Source organism: Lampetra planeri, chromosome 24 (genome assembly GCF_965212315.1).
Source record: "Lampetra planeri chromosome 24, kcLamPlan1.2.h2, whole genome shotgun sequence".
Taxonomy (NCBI): domain Eukaryota; kingdom Metazoa; phylum Chordata; class Hyperoartia; order Petromyzontiformes; family Petromyzontidae; genus Lampetra; species Lampetra planeri.
In genome coordinates this window covers 9,662,176-9,683,536 of record NC_136130.1, presented here as the reverse complement: position 1 = coordinate 9,683,536, position 21,361 = coordinate 9,662,176, and the positions used below count along the sequence as shown (strand labels likewise).

The following is a 21,361-nucleotide window of genomic DNA, read 5'->3' as shown; positions in this document are numbered from 1 at the left end:
AGGGTTATTGTGGGGGATATGCATCAAGAGTTATACATCAGGTGACCTCACGATGTAAACTGAGGCTCATTGCTTGATTTGTTGCTGATTTTATTCGACAAAACCAAAATTCCTTCAGTCAAAATGTAAACAACGCATTTCCCATTGTACGAACTATTTTGTTCTCAAAGTTATAATCATCCAGATTCACTCAAATTCTTTGAAATGTGCATCAAAATATAGGGAAGGATTTTAACTGCCAGTAGCTTCACAAAACCATCAGTACGCTCGGCTATTGGCAATGCAAAACTTGACATGCAGAGATCAAAAGTAAAACTACCATAAGTCGTTCCAGATGAAATTACCCAATCGACGAAAGCCACCGCTGTAAGGAAACTTGAAGTGTGGAATTTTAAGAGTTGTAACCCTTCGCTTGGTCCCCCACCCTCCCCGTCTTCACTTTTTCTTCTTTACCTGTAATGTAAACACATTCCACGCGCATGGCTGAAGGGTCATATCTGCGTGAGAGATCAGGAAGCACGATGCCTTCATTCGATTCACACCGCAGACCGTACGTGCAGAAAAGAGATTTGTTTTGATTCGACCTTTTATTTGTTGTTTTGCTTTACAAAGGGTTTTAAATCATCCAAACACGATTCACAGAAGCTGCTAAATCAAGGTTTTGCTCTCATTCGCAAGATAAAGAGTTGCCGAGTAAAATCAATAGCTGACTCATGAAGTTACAAACCCATTGCGCATCCTACAAATGCGTTGTTTAAAAGGCAAAAACTCATTAAACGAAGAAGAGTAGCGTGTGGAACAGCACACCAGTTTTCAGGGCATTCGAATTGTTAACTGATAATAAGTATAACCCGTAAAAACAAAGTTTTTCACTATAAATCCTTTATATGCGTGGCGGCTAGAGTCCTCTCGTCCTCTGGCTTGAGATGGCTGCCACCTATGGGTCAGATGATTGCATTGCACCATTAAGCAATTGGTAATTAAATATCATATTTTTGTCCTAAAAAGTGTAAAAAAATTTAAAAAATTTTCACGAACATTAATTGTCACGCACAACGAGTCTGTGTGGAAAATGTCAGCTCGATTGGATCACGGGAAGTGGATTAAAAAACGACCGAAAGATTTGCACGGTCGTAAGCGCGCAAGCGAACTTAATATAAATGATTTAAAAAACCAGTTTAATGGGTGTGTAACTCCTGAGTTGGTGTATAACAATCATCACGTCACTGGTTGATTCTGAATATATTTCCGTGAGATATTCTGTGTTTCGATAATTTCTCAACATTAGCTTTGTTTGGACAGTCAGCACCTGCAGCCATTAATATTGGGTATATCCCCCAAGAAGATCGATCGTAAGACCTCCTCCACCTGTAACCATAAAATACGACGAGGCTCCAACTTCCATTACCATTGTTATATCTGCGCTTAGCCACGACAGAGGCTGGAGTCTACAAACACCGACATTTCATTTGATTTAAATTTGTAGGGCAACAATACGGGCCACGCCGCACACCTTTTGCTCGGCACTGATTCTGATGTCCTGGCCCCTGCCGAAGTAGCTTTGGCAAGACGGTGGCTCTCCTCTGGTCAGCCATTGAAATTGCTCGGAGGGTGTTGCCAGGCCGTACAGAAATTAGTATTTTAAGATTTGCTACTTATGTAAAGGTGTAGCTATGTAGAGGCCCTGTCAATAACTACAGTGCTCCATCTCGGCAGCGCAGTAATAATATCAAGAGGGTCACCTATGCGTTACCATGCATTATTGCAGCTGAGGACGTGACAAATTACTGCATAAAGTAATGTAAGGTGGAACCCTGCCCTGTTGTATAGGTGTGGCCTTTCAGAGATGCACACTTAACTGCAAGGCCTACGACATCCAGGTGGGGGGCGGGGGGTGTGCCCGATGTTAATGGCTGCGGCCGCTTGCCGAAGCCTAAAAGAAAATACAACTTTCCTCAAGTACGAAATAAAAATATTTTCTCGTGAAAAGTGGGACTAGGTTTTTGGATTCAGAAATGGAAAAATCAAGTTAAGCAACAAAATAGTTTAAAAAGCAGTTGCAACAACACATCTTGCATATGCTTCACGAAACATTTCCGTTTTACAAACACGAAACATTTCCTCTTGACAAAAATACGAGAGCTAGAAAAATCTACAAGCGCAAACAGATTCACGGCACCTGCACGGTGATAGTCCTGCCGACTCTGCTGAACTTAAAAGAGTGGGCAAATGATCCATCGCACGGGTTTCCATGTCATCACGGACCCCAAGAGACATTCAGGACGATAACCAATGACAATGGCCTTTGCGAAGCCTCGCAAACTTAAATGATCCCGACAAAAGTGGGCGGCCATGCCAGGTTACAACGATCACTTTGACATTTTGCAGCGAAGCCTCTTTCTCAACACAAATCATACCCCATATTCAAATGACGTGATCTCAGGTCCTCTTTAAAAATAATTATCACTGCCATTTCAAGCATCGTTGTCTGAGTTATGGGCTATAAGCCACTACATTTAAATGACTGACCGACTCGTTGGTTCAGATTGACAGTGTAACTTCTTGCATTACTTCTCATACACGTACACCAACGACTCACGGATCTGTACACTTTGCGGAAATAACATCGACACACCGACGTTATCCTTATCTTGTTTGCGGGCAGAGCAGAACTCTGCCAAAACTAGTCTGTGCAGTTTGCCGAACATCAACTAGCTCTTATTTCACAGAAATGCAAGATTAAATATTGTAACAGATATTACTAATCCCAAGGGTTAAAAACTTCACTGTGACAAGCCTTTACATTTGACCTCAACATGATCCGCAGACCCGACCGAAAGCAAATCCTCTAGAATTTGACAGCTTGGGTCGATGCACCAACTCCCTGAGTTAAACAAAGCACGGGCAAGAGAATGCGCAGGATGCTCATGGAGCAGAACTGCTGCAGTCTTGTCCGTCCGTCCTCACTTCCTAGCGGTTTGCGAAAAAATAACTTTTCCATGGAAGCAATACGATTTCCGTTTCAAATGGATGCGGGCAAACGGCGATTTGACAGCCGCGACAAGTCCACGCCACCCAGGCAGTCTGTCGTGTAAGCAGATTTTTTTTAAAAAGCAGAACTCAATAAACAAGACGGTGGGAGGGCATGCCATATAAAAAAAAACTTGTAAAATGAAACCAATGTGTTGGGTTTTTTCTTTTCTTGCCGATGCTTCCTAAACGATCCAATGTGACGTTAGGGAGGGTTACTTTAACGAGCACCATGGGCCCATGGCAGTGGTCGCGCACACGTCGGCAAACTTCGGCCTCGGCTCTGTAACAGTTTCCACGGCTACGTGTTGTGATCCCGGAGGGGTCACGCAGAGCGATGTGAGCTCAGGGTTCGAGAGGGGAGACCGCGTGGATGTGACTGGGCTAGCACGTCACGTGAGCCCTGGGGAAGGTTTACCACCTACAGCTTATGAGCACTTCACCACCAGTATTGCGAGAGAGAGCTCAGGCAAATGCCACGCAAAGTTAAATAAAGTACATAATTTAAAAGTGCGATGGAATGTGGCGCATATAATTTCAGGATGGCATTCTTTGATGTGTTTTTTCGTACAAAGCCAATAATTGCTACGTTCATACCTTGAATGATTACTACAAATGAAATACTGACATAACAAAGCAAAACATTTAAAACAAATTTAAGTTACAGCATATAAAACAAATTCTGCACACAACAGTGAACATCAGTATTAGCTTATAACACATTCTCATCACCATTCACCTTTTGACCCATGGACCGCTATTTACATTGTTATTCTCACTGTTGGGAAATAGTGGTGGGTGAGTGTGCGATTATGACATTAAAAAACGCCTGCGGGCATAACCACATAAACAATGCTCACCCAACTGAAACCGCATTGTACAAGGTCTCAGTCAGGCTGCGTGCATATCCCACGCTCGTAAAACTTGACATACTTCAAACATCTGCGTCACCCACACAGCCAAACTCGACAGGTGAGCCCCACCAAATCCACTCTGCAGCGTTCCCGCTTAGCACGGGGCAAGTGTGAAATGTAAAAAAAAAAATTGCCGATCGGAAAATATCGCAGCGAAAGATTCACCAACACAGCAATGAAACCATAACTTTGATTGGTTTCTTCAGCGACAAGTTCTGCCTCGAGGGGACAGAAGCAGCAGTGATGGAATTCACAATCGTCGGAAGTGAAGGGAGGGCAGTGCTTGACCCAGAGAAGAGCTCCAGCGCTTAACAGTCCCCTGCATCATTAAATAAACTTTTCACGGCCGCCAAAACTTTAAGTGGGAGGCGCCGGTTTGGTTTCGATCTTCTCAAAACATGAGCAGCAAGCAGGAATGCACAGGTGCATCGTTTCTCGGTTCATGTATCTGTTCCTGACAATAGGTACTCTTTGTTCCTTTGTGCAACAACAATCATAGCAATAATGTTGTTACTGCGTAAGCTGCCGAGCGCTGGGAACAAGTGTGCGCACCTCCACAAGATGGTGAATCAAACATCGCCTGGATTGGTTGAATGGACCAGCCCAGGCGGTGCAACAGTGCCCAGTCAGGCGAGGCCAGAGCAATCGAACGATAATTAACTTTCATCGTTTGGTGTTCAGCTAAAGCAAGTCTATGAACACCGACTAGCCCGAAATATTTCTTTCCTTGAGCCAATCTGTAGCCAACACGTGCTCAACGAAAACCCAGTATTCTCATCGACTCTCTGAGCCCGCACCTGATGCACACCACCGATTACCCACACTGCCCCGCTTCGATAATGAGCTGGGTAAGCGTGCGCCATTCCGTGCCAGCACTGGGGCTGGTGAGGGAGCGGGGGGTGGGGGTCGCGTGGGGGGGATGTGCAGTCCGTCGCGGATCAAACCGTGGTGCGTAGGCGCGCATCTCCAAGGCCGTTAGACGCATGCTTGGCCTGCGCCCGCTCGCCACGTAGCGTGATGACGGAGTACACCAGACTGCCCGCAATGCTGCTCGCACATACATGCACACATACACACAACCGGCACACACTGAGACTACAAGCGTAAGAGCCCTGTCGCCAATCCACTGATGGGGTGCACTCTATAACAATAACAACAGAAACTGCCATTTGCCACGTGGGGGTGACATCAACCACGGTGCTGTCACAGTCTAGGTTCATGCTGAGGCCATATAAAGTGTCAAAGGCTACTGGTAGGAGGTCATAGGGCAGGCAGGTGTTATGGGTTGACTAAATGAGATGATGAATGGCAAATGCAACCCCTGCGCCACCTATATGTGTGTGCTAACGTGCAAAACACAAAGATCCCCCGTATAGCCTTAACAGACCGTTAGGACAAGTGCTGTTAGTGAGCACCTATGAAGGCTGGCACAGCACACGAGGGGATGGGTGGCCAGCACCACGTCTGGCCGCCTTTGTCTCCCTAGTGGCGATGTTAACATGATAACATGTGCACGCACATATACGCACGCACATGCACAGGCTCCAAGGAGAAGGCTCTGCTTTCTTACCCCGGCTAAAGTGTCAGGGCAAGTGCTGTTAGAGGGTGCCTTTAACAAGCATGCAAGGGTTGCCGAGGTCAGGAACTTTGAAAGAGAGCCATGTGCTTGGCTATTAAAGAATCAAAGTGAATTGAAAGATGAGTTTTCATACGAGCCAGAGAGAAAAGCAACAGCTGTGATGAATGGGACTGCCAATGACACAGACAGGGAGGTGTTCTAACACAACACAAGCGCTATTCACGAAGAAAAGCACTGCAAATCACACGCTTTGTTGCGTAAACTTTGGTGACAACACTGCCAAAACCACCGGTAAACCACATTCCGTAGTGTAACCCAAGGCTTGTTAGCATGTTACTGTTCTCAAAAGCAACATCACATTGTAATTAGTGTCAGGATTCATATTTTTGGTTCTTTCGGTAAAGTCGCGTAGAAGGGAAAAAAAAATATATATATAAAAAAATCTCACGACGTTTCGACTGCAACACAAGCAATCATCATCAGGTGTGAAATCCACAGCAAGAAAATTTGAAACGTCGTGAGAATTTGTATCGTTTTATATTTTTATTATTTTATTATTTCCCTTATACGCGACTTTACAGAAAGAACCAAGAATATGAATCCCTGCAGTCACGAAAGCTTTAAATAAAAATTTAGTTTCAGGATGTTTATTTTGTTTGTTCTGTTGCATAGCCTTTTTGCCAATGAGTAAAACTCCCACAAGAAAGCCTGTGACATAAACATGACAAAGCGCTATTTCAAATTCTAGATTTGAAGCTTTCGTGACTGCAAGGATTCATACTCTTAGGTTTTTTCGGTAAAGTCACGTAGGGAAAATAATAATAAAATAAAACAATAATAAATTATTTAATTGAGTTATTTTCATTTATCTTTATTATTATTATTGTTTTTACCTACGTGACTTTACCGAAAAAACCTAAGAGTACGCTACTTCTAAGTTTATGAGTTTTGAGTGAGGCTTGAACTCTCAGGATAGAGGCACACATATTCCTCACAGAAAATAGTCTCCGGTAAAGACCCCAGCTTACGTGCACCTCCTAAACTCTGATATTACATACGAATGTTGAACTTCTTTCGCACTGTACGTAGCTAACCGTGCTCATCAGACTTGTCCTTGATCCCGAGCTCGTGGTCTCCCCGACATACCTCAAACTCTGTCGGACCTTACACCTCAACCTGGATAACATCTTCTGCATCCTCCCTTTCCTTACAGCTCCTGCTGCTGAGACCCTCCTTCGTGCCCACACCACTCCCCCACTCGACTTCTCTAACTCGCTTTTCTATGACCTCACCACTTGCCTCATCTACAAACTCCAGACGACCCTAAGATTCTGCTGCTCCGTTCAACGCCCGTACCCGTAAACATCACCACATCGCTCCCGAAACTTCAATCCCTTCCACTTGATCCAATTCTGGTTCTGAATCGATTTCAAGACTGCATATACCATTTTCAAGATCCTCGATGGATCCACTCCTTGCTAAATCGCTCATCTCACTCGATTCTCCTCCACGCTATCTCCGCTACAGAAACCAAGCTTTCTGTCAAAGCCCCCAGTGAACCTTCGCTCAGTGGGAGGTCGATTGATTTTCTCTATTGCCCAGATAGTTCTGGAACTCCCTTCCCTCAGTCATCTGTGGTGCTAATCCTCTGCCCCCGTTCAAGTCCAGACTTAGGACCGCCCCCCCTCTTTCCCTCTCTTTAACCGTTTCTTTCTCTGGTCAACCTCCTGTTATGTATCTTGAGGTGTGCTTGCATTTAAGACTTTATATAAATCCACATTGTAGTGTAGGCGTTGTTGTGATGCATTAGAAACATCAACGTTGCTGGTTTTACACTTCAACCGTTTTCCTCATGTGCCTACGTTTTAGTGGAGCAACTATGTAACTGAAAAACACCCTAAGTATGTAAAATCGCTTATTCAAACACACATACACACACGCTGCTTTACACTTACCTGATGTTCAGACCAATAAAATTAGTCCACGAAAAGATGTAGTCCCCTCCAAAGACCATCCCAATATAGGTGATCAAGACATTCTGTTTGGTGGGAAAATAAAAGGACATTCACACGTGACGATAATGATAATCATCATCATCATCATCATAAAAGAGTCAGATCAATACGTTATAGGGAAAAGTATTCCTGAGTCAACATTTGTTTTCCAAATGCTCCAGATTTGGGATGTTTGGCAAATTGTATTCACGAGTGTTTTATACGTGTGAAGAAACTGAAGCGCCGAGGGAAATCCCACACACACGTAAATGGGTACACAACCTATTTTACTCAGGCCCATCTCACAGCACATTTGGGTTTTGGCGTAAAACAAATCTGTCATCCACCAATACTTTCCTATAACATACTGGATTGCAGGCATGCACAATCAAGCATGGAATGTGCCGCACCACGGTTCAATCCTTCAGACCCCCGTAGGCGAGAGGAGAGTTGTGAGGGTGTGCGGGTCACGATTGCCTCCTCACCTTAATGCAGCCCACGATGGTTGTGGTGAGGGCAGAGTTCCACTGAGTGCACAGCACAGTGGAATACATGAGAACAAACCTGGAACGCAAACACAAGCCGGTCGTGCCGTGAACTCCCAACGTTCACGAATTACGAGTCGCATAATGTTTAAAAAAGCCACCGGCGATTTGGTTGTCACAATTTCTGAGTTGTAATTCCGTTGATGAAGCTATTCTTCTTGGTCTCGTTTTTACGATCTTATTGTTATTGTTTATCAGGTTTCATTTATATAGTTGTGTTCAGTCTGATATCCTCAATTTAAGGTTCGCTTATATTTGACATATACGGTGCATCAATTATAATTAATCAATTCTCACCTAAGGACCAACAACAGCGCTAAACACTGCCGAGCATTTGTTAGACGGGGCCCACTTTGACCTTCTTATTAAGTGATCATTGCAGATATACATTCATACTTTTATTGTTACTATGGGTGGAGCAGTGGCACGGCGGTTAGCGCACTCAGTTATGAACCTAGCGACCCGAGTTTGATTCCTGACAAAATCAGGGGTGAATGACTTTTGAACCGGTCCTGGGCCCCACGTCACCACTCTGCACTGACCAGCGTGGTGAAGTATGGTCAAACAGATCCACATGACTCACATGGCATGGGGAGGCCTTCATCTATCGGCGAATTGATTTGAAAGTTATGATTGATTATTTTTTTTTAACCAAAAACCGTGCCTTTTAAAGCAACAATTTACAAGTGACATCCGCCCTGAGGTTTCCCACGGCACAGCGCATTCCTGCGTATTGAGTAATGGCATTGTTGCACTAATCCCCGGCTCATCTCTGCTCTGTGCTCCAGTGACAAGAACGCAGGCGCTGATGTCTTAAAGGGTTGGCGTGACCCCGACAATGTGGGAAAAGGGTGGACACGGGTCGTTGAAAGCGGAGACCGCTTCTCGGTCGACTGATCACGAAGCCGGTTGCTCGTGCTACTTTGCATTGCAAAAAAATCGACGTTACTCTCGCAGAATTTTCCACGTATCGTAATTGAGCACGCTCGATATTCTGTCGACCACTGCGCGTGCACGATCGTGGAAGTGACTGGATCACAGTTCACCGAGCTGGTCAGTGTGGGTTGGTGCAAGCACGGAACACAGACATGGAAGGATAGTATACAAGTACAATAGATTTTTCTACACTGCCCTCTGCTGCTCATCACGTAGCCCAGCAGTAGCCTACCGCACCTGTTTTATGCATGGTGGTCACCCATCCAAGCACTTTTCATGCTCAAAGACGCTTATCCTCAGGGATCTGACGACTTCCAGGTGATTTTCTAATTGGCCTCTGTATTCCACTATCCCAGTTACTATCAGCGAACGTGGGCCCTCACCCGTAGCGTATAAACCACGCACAAATACGCGCAAGTCGGGCGCATACGTAACGCGTAGGGGCGTAATTGTGCATGGAGTCATCGGTTAATGGCGCTTCTTGAGTTCAAGCGACATGCATCAAATCGCGCGAGAACTAACGCTGGACAAAACGCGTACCACTTTTCGGGAAGTTAACGGTGGTCGCCTTGTGGGGTGGCTCTTGCCCCACCATAGCAGCGTGGAACTTCTACCACTGTCTCAAGGGCTGCAAACAGCACTCCAGTGCCTCGCAAAAAAGCGCATTTCAACAGGAAACCACTTTTAAGTGTTTTTATATTTGTTTTTACTGTGCATATTTACACTCACTCCCAGTTGACCACTCACATCTGCCTGTCTTGTTTAAAATAACACGGGCTGTGATCTTCCTTTTCCCAGGGGCAAAAATATAAAAACCGCACGGAGAATGTGCGCTCCACATTGTTCTCTTTGTTGAACAAGCCATTACACGTCAGGGTATGTGTCCAGGGTTACCTACCCCATAATGCAGGAGAGGAGAAACTGTACGACAAAGAGAGGGTCAGCCCAGCCAGAAAACTCCAAAGCCTGCGGTGCCGGAAACATAAACACGTTTATTATGCAACTTAACAAAACTGCGTAGAAGTAATATATATACAGAGCTTTGCCAATCAACTGCTGGATGAAAGCCTCCCCATGCTCTTGTCAGTCGTGGGGGTTGTTTTTACTGACCATACTTCACTATGCTAATCAGTGCAGATATGTGATGGGCGTGGGGGCAGGTTACGACTGGTTCGAGTATCACTCATAACACCAATGTCAGTCGTGGTCGCAAATCGGACTGAGGTCACAGTGTTCACAGCGCAGTGCATTAAACCTCTGCGCCACCGCTCCACCAAGTTTAAAATACCCCCCCCCCTACCAAATGACCTATTGATGAATCTTAAACAAAGAGCGTGGTATTCCCAGGTCACACCAGTTCACAACTTTCGCAATCTTTGAATGAGCAGTCTTGTGCAGCGTCCCTGGGTGCTTGCATTCCTGTGAACTCTCCCATGCAGATCTCCCCCCCTGCCCCCACCCCCTGCTTGCTCCCCTCCTCCTCCTCCTTCACCCCCACTGGCTGCATCCCAAACCCTTTTACCCCCACCCACAACCTCACCAGCTTTAAGCGGGCCAATGGTGTGACACCGTCCACAATGAGAAATTGACGCTGCCCCCCATCGCCCCCCGCACTCCCGTCCCAGCTCCCGTCACTTTTCCCCGCTCCCTCCTGCGGCGGCTCTCTGAGCCCCCCTTTGTCCGAGGCTCCTTAAAACTGAGCGCTGGCCAAAAACAGTTGGCACAACAGCACCCAGGGTTTAACCACGCAAGCTGCGGCGCTAGTCGGGATGGGGGCCAGGCGAAGGAGTATAACCGTCTTGTGTGGATTGCATCGGACGTCATGTTCTCGCGTGCTGGAGTGTGGTGCGTGCAGGACGCCGTGGCCCGCGCGCTCACCTTGTCCACATCGCCAGTGACGTGCGCTATCAGCATCGTGGGCACAATCATGAAGAGCGCGTTGTAGAACAGCAGCCCATACTTGCCCAGCTCCTGAAGGGAAGACCTTCACTTTAGTGGGGGAGTCGAGCACCCGAACGATGAGGCGCGCAGATTGCGGCCGCCTCCACGGGTCAAAGTGGTGGGCATGCGCTCGCTGGCTATGGATGCCAGGACGCCACGAGGCCAATAAATACAATGATGAAATGACGCCCGCTCGTTGCTTGCACACGTGGCCTGAAAACAAATATTTAACTTTTCCAAACGCACGCATTGCAAAAGATCGTCCTTTGCTTTCACGTATAATTTGCATTCACTAGCGGATTACGTGCCCGCAGTAGCTCCGATGTCTGTGTACCGTGGCCGTGTACCTTCGTATCAAGCTTCTGCTTTATGTAGACTCCATTGGCGGCTGTTAAGATGTCGTTGAGCAGGATGAAGACATAGCCCTGGAGGTCAAAGGCCAGGTCAGAGCTGGGGAAGGAGGAGGGCAAAGGCCACTGGTCAGCCCATGGCACAGCACAAGGGGATGAGTGACGTGAGAGTTGCGTGATAATGACTGGCTTGGAAGCTAAGACTAATAGTTTAACTACACAGGCGCCTATATACAAATTACACTGGATGAATGGGACCTGCCTTGTGTGCTGAAGAAGAAGTTATGTCAACATTACGCTAATATCAGTTGCCCAGTAATTACAGATGGGGTTGTTACACTCATATATCACCATTAAAGTTACCCTAATTTAAAACAACTCAGCCACGGATAGTGTTGTGGGTCATTACAGCATCGTGTAAGCAAGAAACCAAGAAGGGACAATTAGGAAGGAATTCAGGGCACACCTGGCTTTCAGGTGATCAGATGCCAAAGGGGCCCTCTGCTGGCCACTCGGAATTATTAAAATAACTGCCTGGGACAAACAAACCACAATCATGATCATCTCTATATCAGGTGGGGAAAGAGTTAGAGAAAGAAAGATGCCACTTGATTAATTTCAGGGGAGGGGGGGGGGGATTTGGAGGGGAGGGGGCGTAGAGTGATATGAAGGAGAAAGCTCAAGATCAGACAGGGTGGAGGGAGTGTTTGAGCCAGGTACTAAATACATACTCGGTGAAAAGAAAAAAAGTCCTGTCCAAAGTGAAAGGTATTCGACAATCGTTTTAAATTCATGAATGCCAATATTCTAACTTATTTGCTAATGTGATGGCATTAATTGCATAAGCGAAAATAAATGTTAGTTTTCTGTTATATTCCACAAATCAGTTGCAAATAAAGCAACGTTTAAAAAATATTTAAATTGCCAACATTAGCCATGGTAGTTTTAAAGACCTGGGAGAAATATCAGCCATGCTAACCATTTGCTAAATCCATTCACACACAAGTAACCTTATATCTGAGGGCCATTATCGATGCCACCGATACTTGGAAGGCAGAGGGCAATGCAAAAAGTAACGAATGAGGGCACATATTAAATATGCTCCATCTCCTTCACAGTGGACGTTCAAGATCCAGTGACATCATTCAAGAAGAGTCCGCCATTGTGTTCCAATGTCTTGGTCTGTGGGTACCACAGTGGCGAGATGGTAGCTGCCTCGCCTGGTATACAGGAGGTCACGGGTTCAATCCCGACTGCATATTTGGAGTTTGCATGGTCTCTGGGTCCTCTGGATTTTCCCCTCCATATCTAGAAACATGCTAAACATTTCCACATGATAAGTCACTTCGTTGAACTATCATTTGTAGCCAGGTTGCTTCTGAAAAAGAGCTGTATAGCTCAGTGGGCCTTACATGGTAAATTATAAAAGTTTAATATATATACGTGGTCCAAATTTGGCAATTTTAAATGTGGCAATTATCGCCACCTACTGGCAGACTAATTCCCACTTGCAGGCCAGTGCCAAGTCACCTTGTGCCACACAGGGACAGCTGCCACTGGGATTCTCCTACAACGCTTGAGATGAGATGTGATACAAGGTGCTTAGAGATGCTGGGACATTTAAGGAAGTGTCATATAAATGAAATGACTATTTTTATGTATGATAACTTCTTTCGCACCGTACATTGCCAACCATGCTAATCGGAGGTGTGGGGGAAGGACATTAAACTAAACATAAAACGCAGTTCTAGAGAAATGAATTTTCAATCTATATTTAAAAGTGCATAGCTCCAGTGGCTTCCTAATATCAGAAAGAAGAGCGTTCCAGCCGGCCACATAAGCATATCTGAAAGCGTGCGATGCAGTGACCCTCTTTAGTCGATGGCTAGCCAAAAGCAGATGCGAGGATGGCCGGAGTTCGCATGATGGTTTTATGTTCCTTGACGAGATCAGCAATGTTTTGTGTATCATTTGTGGCAAGCACTTTATGTGTAATGAGTCCAACTTGATAACGAATGCCACAGAGCCAGCGTTGACAAACCTAGCTGCAACGAAGGCACCCAGGATCATGGTCATCACTGTCAGCTGCACGGAGGTTGACACTTTCTTCCTGTTAAAGACAAGTGGGAAAAAAAGGTTCATTTTGTAAATATTTACTTTCAGTTAATGAATGATCATTAAGTGTGTATTTTCACCAGGTGACCGGCCATTAAAAATCACTGTAGCCTTTGCAAGGAATGCTTCTGCGACTTGAGGTGATGTATGGTTAATGATGAATTCTAAATATAGCTTTTTTTAATGGAGGCAATGAGCCAGACCGTTACATCACATTGTGATGCACGTACACACCGTCAACAAAACCCAAACCAGTTATGAAAAGCAGGGGATAGAAAGAAGGGGAACGGGCATGATAAATTATATTTAATTACTTGCATGTAATACATTTTTATTCGTGTGATCATGTGAGGATATGTCTCTTTTGGAAGAGCGATCTGGGTCGACAAATTGACGAAAGCAAAGCAACTGAAATAAAGTACAGCAACGAGGCAAACAGGATGAAGCTATGACGTGTGTACGAGGCATAACCTACTTGAGCACGATAACCTCCGCGATCATTGTGAATAGAATCGAGAATCTTCTCAGCACAGTAAACATGGGAAGGCTGGAGAAGATAACACAGAAGGCGACGACGCACACAGCACCAATCTCGCACGGTCAAATGCTCACGAGACAAAGCATAACTGGTAGCATATGTTCTGGTCGTACATTTACTGGAAAAAGGAGGTCATTTACCAAGTTGGGGAAAAAAAACCCGGCACGGGGGACACAAATCAAACTTCAAATTAGACCGCGAAAACATAAAGCAACACACGGTGCACGTAACGCTTTGGAAGCGACCCAAGTGCATTGCAATTCCAGGCATGTTTGGCAAATGCACGGGCACCAGCAGTACGACTAGCTTTATCGGAGAGCGCACCCTGCACTGCGTGAGAAGGCCAGTGCTCTATACAATGCGGAATGAGTTGGTGCAAGATACTGAATTTAATTTTGAACACTGTTCAGATGCGGGTGCTCTTCAATTAAAACATGGCATAACCCAGCAGCATTTGTTTAACAATCCTAACTCTTCTGATGAGACGCAGAAGGTCAAAACTGGTCCAGAGTTTACTTACATAAGCACATGCTGCTGTGTAATAATAGTCTGGACAGCCAATGCAGCCTGATGCACCAAGCAATGTTTATTTTTTGTGTATACAGAACAAAAGTTACGCTTGCATATTTGCCAATTGCAACTTACTTTAGTCGCTTTGTGCTCAGCAACCCTGTCAGCAAGTTTCCCAAGTAGATCAGAGGCAAGGGGAAAATCTGAAAAACAAACAGATGGGGAAAAAGAATGAGTCACACGCTTGCAGGAGACCTTGTAGATATTAAACAAGCCACAACAATCATCTCCAAGCCCAAATAAAATCCACGCGTGTCTCAGCAAGTTTTGGCCGAGTACGTAAATTACGCATCTTCACTTTTTATAAAATAAAAAGCACCACGTCTTGTCTACAGCGCAATGTCTACAAAACACCTAGTCTTTTTGAAGGAATATCATTCTGTATACAGCTGTATATATTAAATAATCATATTTTACAGCCTTTATCGATAAGACGGCTGAACGCTTCCCAAAGGTCGTGGTAGTACTGATTGATTACGCTGCATGATAAATACTAACAATTGGCTGCTGTGATTTACCCACTCACTATTTGATAAATTGTCACAAACTTGGGGCTGTGATTTAACTCAAGAACAAATTACTTTTTTTGCCATGGTGGTGTACGTATAGGGCCTTTAAGTGGCTACAGCATTTACATGAAAGAATTACGCACGGCATGCATACGGGTGATATGAAGGCAAATCAATACATAGACACACAATTCGAAGCTTATTCTGTAAGAATAGATATAAAATTATGAATTGATGCTATTACATTCCTATTAAATAGGGGTGAATCGATTCAACAACTCTGCCACATACAGTAATTCAAGGGTTGCAATGTAGGATCGTAATTTGATGGAAAAATCTATTTCCCTCCCCTCCCCTTAACATTTTAGTGAATTGTAGCACCTCCAGTGACTGACAGCAGTGACTGACAGCAGTGACGTGAACCCATTACATAAACCACATTTATGAATAGGAAAACATATTCTTACACATGGGATTCAATGTTTGTATAGTGAGCTTAAAGAATCAAATTATTTATCAATCGGTGCATTGTTACATGCCTAATAAATATGCTGCACATTAAATACTGTTAGGCAAGTTTAAATCTGCTTGCATAATTGCAGACACTGGCAAGTGCAAAGGTCATTCATAGCTTTAAATTTTTTTATTATTTCATAGTCAGTGGGTGTTGATCAACAACATTTATACGCTCATGTCAAGGTTGCAGAGACAGGGGAAGGCTTCAGGGTAGTCTGGTGAATAGAAGAATTGCCGCCAGCAAATGATGAAAGTGAGCGAGCGGTATTACTATGTGGTTTGCGACCGATGACTGCAATTACACTGTGAGCTTTTCTTCGTGTTACATCAATGTAGGACGGTGTTTTTTTCTGTTTTGGCTCACGGACCACGCAGCTGATATGAACATTTCCACGGACCACCCAGCCCTCCCCGCCTCCAACCCAAGTGACAAAACGCATTCACTTCGCTTTCTAGATACCATTAATACGAAATTATTCATATTACCGGAACACACAAAAATTTACACAGCTAAGGGGCATTTAGATCTTAGGGTTAGGGTAGTTTAATCAGGGTAGTTTACCTAACTTCATTTTGTATTAAATATCACGATTAAAATATGAATTAATGTCCATAACAAAAACATATGAACGTTGTCATTATTTCTGGATCATCCTGCATTTCCATTAGCCCGCGGACCACCTGGAGGACCGGGAACCACCACTTTGAGAACCACTGCTCTAGGAGACCAGCGGGTCAAGTGGCGGTGCAGTGGGTTAGCACACTGCTGTATGAACCCGGCGACCTCAGTTTGATTCCCAGCCATGGTTAACATTAGTGGCGAGTGATATTTTAACTTGTCCTGGGACCCCCTACCCCTTGCTGAAGTATGGTCAAACAACCACCACAACTGACGCAGTGTGTGGAGGCCTTCAATCGGCAACGGATTGACAAAGTGTCACAGTAGGAGGTAGTTGCAGCAGGTTACAGCGAATGCCTCGCCACTGAGATTTTATTAAACAATGCCCCCCGTGACAGGTGTCCTTTATCTGCTGGGATCACGCTAAATGCGGGTTAACTCGCCTTGCGAAGGACACTCCGGTCCAGATCAGCGAAGGAGACCACATCGCACTGCTTGCCAGCGTACAGCACCACGAGCGTGGCCACCATCTGTGCGGAAACACATCAGCAGTTGTTTACTCTCACACTGGTGCCTCTGAAGAAGCCATTCTTTTGAACCACCACCATTGTCTTAAACAACTTTTTGTCAGTGAAGAATTGAATGCAAGTGCAAAGTTGCCACGGGAGGATGGGTGTTTTTGGGGTGACAAATGCTTACTTGTCCGATGCCCAGGGATATAGAAGATGGAAATCTGAAATATAGTAATGGTGTAAAACACATATGTTTAGCATTTTGTTTCTAGATATAAAAAAAAACTTTATCTTTCATATTATAAAATAAATAACGGGTACAGACTCTGGCACGATGCTCTGGTGGTTCGCAAAAAGAAAAACATCAGTGCTATGCGATATCTGTCCCAGGCCTGGGGTGCCTCCTTCACTCAACTGCAATGACCAGTGCAGATAAGTATGGTCAAACAGCCCTTGTAACTGATACGGCATGAAAATGCCCTCATGGAATCATGGCTGAGCAAAAAATGATAACATTTTTTATCCCAGAAAATAAAAGTCCACGAAAAAAATCACAAATTGAACAAAACAATGGAATGCTGCTGTTATATTTCAGCTTCGAACGCATGTCAATGGACATTCCAAGGCTGAAACAAACTGGTGGAGAGTAAAACCCCTACCCCCACATTTCCGATAGCCCTTGCAGGTCTTGGCACTGCAAACTGTGACTAATGTGGCAAATTTGCCAAGGGAAAAGCATATTTACAGTGCAAAACATCTCACTTTGCCCATAAATACCGTTGCACTCAGTGCAGTCAGCAAGCCAAAAAGAAGCATCTGCCTTACTTTTGAAAATGCAATGGCACTACAGGGTAATGAAGCAGATGGCTTTTTAAACATAAAATATGTAGAGAAAAAATGATTAGTTAATTATTAATTACATCAGAGGTTCATGTGAGATTCTGATAGCTTGGGGAGGCCTTCATCCAGCAGTGCTGATAATGATGATGAAAATGGGTTTAACAGTAACGCTATCTTGAAAACACATGAATAAACATAAGCCACTCTACAACAGACCTTTGGATCCTGCAAACCACATTTGTGAATAATCAGCTATCAAGACTCGAGAAAAACTTTGTGCGGGGCAGACTCATGGCCCAATGTCAATCGGATCACCCACTTGAGCAGTGAGATGACGAACGTGGCATGTAACGCGGCATTACGTGGCAGTAACGCCACGTTAGTCAGACTTGGAGAGGCAACCTGTACCGAGGGTCTTGCTTGAGACACATGCTCCCAATAACCACCAAGTGTGGACCAGTGCTACACAGTAAAATTCTATCCATAGATGTGGCAGAGAATCACAGTCCAGGGGTAAATCAGTTTTTAGCTGCGACATTGACACAGAGTTATTTGTGGTGCTAAGGATCTTAGCTCTATTTATAAGGGCATGTTGTAGGGCGCAGTATTTATATTTTCGGGACGTGAAGAGCCATGAGGAGTGTAGCTCCAGGACTTCCATCCACTCGCTGGGTAACACGTTCTAAATAGTGTAATGTATAAGGTACAGCCCCTTGACCAATCCACTGCTGGATGAAGGCCTCCCCGCACCTTTCGGTATGGCCGTTTTTGACCATACTTCACCACGCTGGTGAAGTAGGGTGCGACCAGGACCGCTTCAGATATAACTCGTCACCAGTGTGGGCCAGGTATTGCATTTACCGCACATCATCTGATCGTTGTCAATCTCATAATGTGCTGCCGATCACATTCGCGAATGCACAGTGAATGAAGACCACCATGTCAATGTCACGTCACATTGGTGCCACATTGTACTATGCTCCCACATATATATATTTAAATATATTTTGCCAGGTATGGCCCACTGAGCTATGTAGCTCATTTTCAGAAGCAACCAGGCCACAAATGACAGCTCAACGAAGTGGCTTATCGCCTGGAAATTTGTAGCAGCCAAATACTCTTAAACGCATGTTTCTAAGTGCTGAGGGACCCGGATAAATTTTCACGCGACCTCGGTGAGAACATGCAACCCACGACCTCCTGTATACCAGGCGAGGTAGTTAACATCTTGCCACCAAGCCCCTGCCTCCACCAACCCACAATGGCCAGCACGGTGAAGTATGGTAAAATAACCCCCACGAGCCACATGGCATGGAAAGTTCCTCATCCAGCAGTGGATTAACTGAAAAAGGAATCTACGTGTACACAATTGTGTCACAAACACAGCACTGACACTCTCATAGGTGCGTTGCTGGTTCTACCTCCCCAACACTAAATGCCCTACACAATGAATAACACGTTAATAACAATCATGCATAAGCATGGATTGTCATGCTTTCCATCATGCACTTGACTTTGGAATTATTGTACTTGCAGTATGAGAAAGTTATGAGAGCTGACATCGCACCCCCCCTCCCACTCCCGTTACGCATGGCTGGACAAAGATAATGAATGAACACGTTCAGCCTCAGCTGAAAACCCATAAAACCCCGTTAGTACCGCAAGCGTCGTAAACGTGCCAACCCAAGCACAACCGAAAGAGCGGCCACCCACGTCGGTGCAGCAACGCGTCAAGGTGGGAGTAGCATGGCAGTGCACACAATGCGACATGCACAGACAACAGCATCATCATCATCGCCGCCCAAAGACGTGCATAGGCACCGCTCTCAACGCAAATGACTCGGCTTGCATCCCCTTAAATGGCATTCCATGAACAACGCCAGCCTGTGGACTGTAATCACACGCAACTGCATTTTTTGTCGAAGCTTTTACTGAATGAATATTCGTGGCACCACATATCGCCTAGTGCTGCAGAGCGCAGTAGAGACCCAAGGGATATTCAAAGGCTCACGGGGACCCGAACAATGGCATCAAAGCTCTCTACACAACACACGATGGTATTTAAGAGCAATAATTATTGTTGGTGGTGTCCCTCAGATACGAGTGTACTGCACTATGAAGCTGGAAATTAGAGTTCGAATCCTGGCCACGGCTAAGATTAGTGGCAGGTGATATTTGAACCGTTCCTAACAACTCCCCCCACCCCCTCATTCACCAACCAGCAATGGCAAGTGTGATGATGTATGATAATAAAAACCCTCATGATTAATACTGTTGGGTGATCTGCACGGTTGGCTACGTTACGGTTAACAAATGTGTGTTTATAATGTCTGGACTGTATTCACTTCATGGTTACCCCCTCCTGCCATAGTGCCTGCAAGCAGCTGCTGTTATTTCAAGATTTGAAGCTTTCGTGACTGCAAGGATTCATACTCTTTGATTTTTTTTCTCCGGTAAAGTCACGTAGGTAAAACAAATAAATGAAAACAACTAAATTAAATCACGACGTTTCGGAGGCAACACAAGCCTCCCTCATCAGTTGTAGCGAGAGTTATTTGTGGTGAGACATTGTTATAGTTATTTTGCTGTGCCCTTTTTACACCTGATGAGGGAGACTTGTGTTGCCTCCGAAACGTCGTGATTTAATTGAGTTGTTTTCATTTATTTTATTGTTTTACCTACGTCACTTGACCGGGAAAAAAATGATGTACAAATAACCTTTTGTACTGCTTCAAGGAGAACGAGAAAGTGATGGTTGATAATCCGAGCAACTCATCTCCTCCAAGTTAATAACGTCCTCCACCAAGACCCTACGATGATGATGGTACAACACAAGGGAGTCCGTGTCCCAATGTCCACCCCTAAAGACCCCCTAATGATGCACACACTACTCCAAAGTTTATCCTCCCTGAGATAAGCAGACCGGTGACCAACCAAGTTCAAGTTTCAAGTTAATTTATTAGGTATAGCCCTAAATTTCGATTTAAAGCTTTCGTGACTGCAGGGATTCATCTTCTTGGTTCTTTCGGTAAAGTCACGTAGAAGGGATTTATTTATTTTAATAGGTTTTGTTTTTATTATTTTATTATTTCCCTTCTACGTGACTTTACCGAAAGAACCAAGAATAGGCATAGCCCTGTGAGCCATTCGGCTCTTGAATCGGGTGCAACCGCAACAAACAAAAAACATGAACAAAAACATATTAAAGTGAATATGTGACTAAGTGCAAACAGAAAATCCACGAAAAGACAGCAAAACATTGCAGAAAAAACACCGTACACCAACACTGTGTGCAAACATCCCAGTGGGATGCAAGTCAAACAACAACAACCACAAGACAACTTAGATTAAACCAAGCAAGCAAGCAACAAGGGCGATTACAACAATAATACCACAAAGCCTCCGTGAATCCTCCACACCACGACCACCACCCCCACAGGCTGCCCTACAGACCCCCGCGAGCCCCACAGCTCCCCTGTGTCGGTGCTGACCTGTACGCCGTGAGCACACTCTTGTTGATCACCACGATGAGGAAGGAGCTGATGCCGTAGAGCGCGGCCGACAGGAGCCGGGCGAGCATCGCTGGGCCCGTCCTGCTCGCCGCCTCGGCCGCATGGTCCCGCGGGCGGCCTCCCGTGCCTGCTGCTACTGCTGCCGCTGCTGCTGCTGATGGGGACCGACGTTCGGACGACGATGGAGACGGAGCTGCCTCGGGCTTTGAGAATCTGCCCCGAGGCATCACGGCATCATGATATCATCGCCCCCCGCCCGCCACCGCTGCTGCTGCTTCAACTCCTCCGCCTACACTGGGGCGGAGCGTAGTGGAATCGATTCGGCGCGAGTCGTGGAAAGA

At 45.2% G+C, this 21,361-nt stretch overlaps 1 protein-coding gene across 3 annotated transcripts; it reads right to left on the bottom strand.

Annotated features, from left to right (window-relative positions):
- Positions 1 to 73: 73 nt before the first annotated feature.
- LOC144726740 (solute carrier family 35 member D2-like protein) lies at positions 74 to 21,326 on the bottom strand. Of its 3 annotated transcripts, none has more exons than XM_078605596.1 (13): positions 21,000 to 21,326; positions 16,856 to 16,889; positions 16,600 to 16,686; positions 14,588 to 14,655; positions 13,880 to 13,951; positions 13,331 to 13,399; positions 11,287 to 11,389; positions 10,877 to 10,969; positions 9,897 to 9,964; positions 8,003 to 8,081; positions 7,479 to 7,561; positions 4,889 to 4,991; positions 74 to 1,933 (listed from the first exon to the last, which is right to left on the bottom strand). In XM_078605596.1, the coding sequence occupies exons 1-13, from the start codon at positions 21,245 to 21,247 to the stop codon at positions 1,907 to 1,909; spliced, it is 1,134 nt and encodes a 377-aa protein (XP_078461722.1). In that variant the 5' UTR covers positions 21,248 to 21,326; the 3' UTR covers positions 74 to 1,906. The 3 variants fall into 3 exon arrangements, with proteins under 3 accessions (XP_078461722.1, XP_078461721.1, XP_078461723.1); XM_078605595.1 differs by having other exon boundaries at positions 74 to 937; XM_078605597.1 differs by having other exon boundaries at positions 74 to 453.
- Between the last annotated feature and the right edge of the window lie 35 nt (positions 21,327 to 21,361).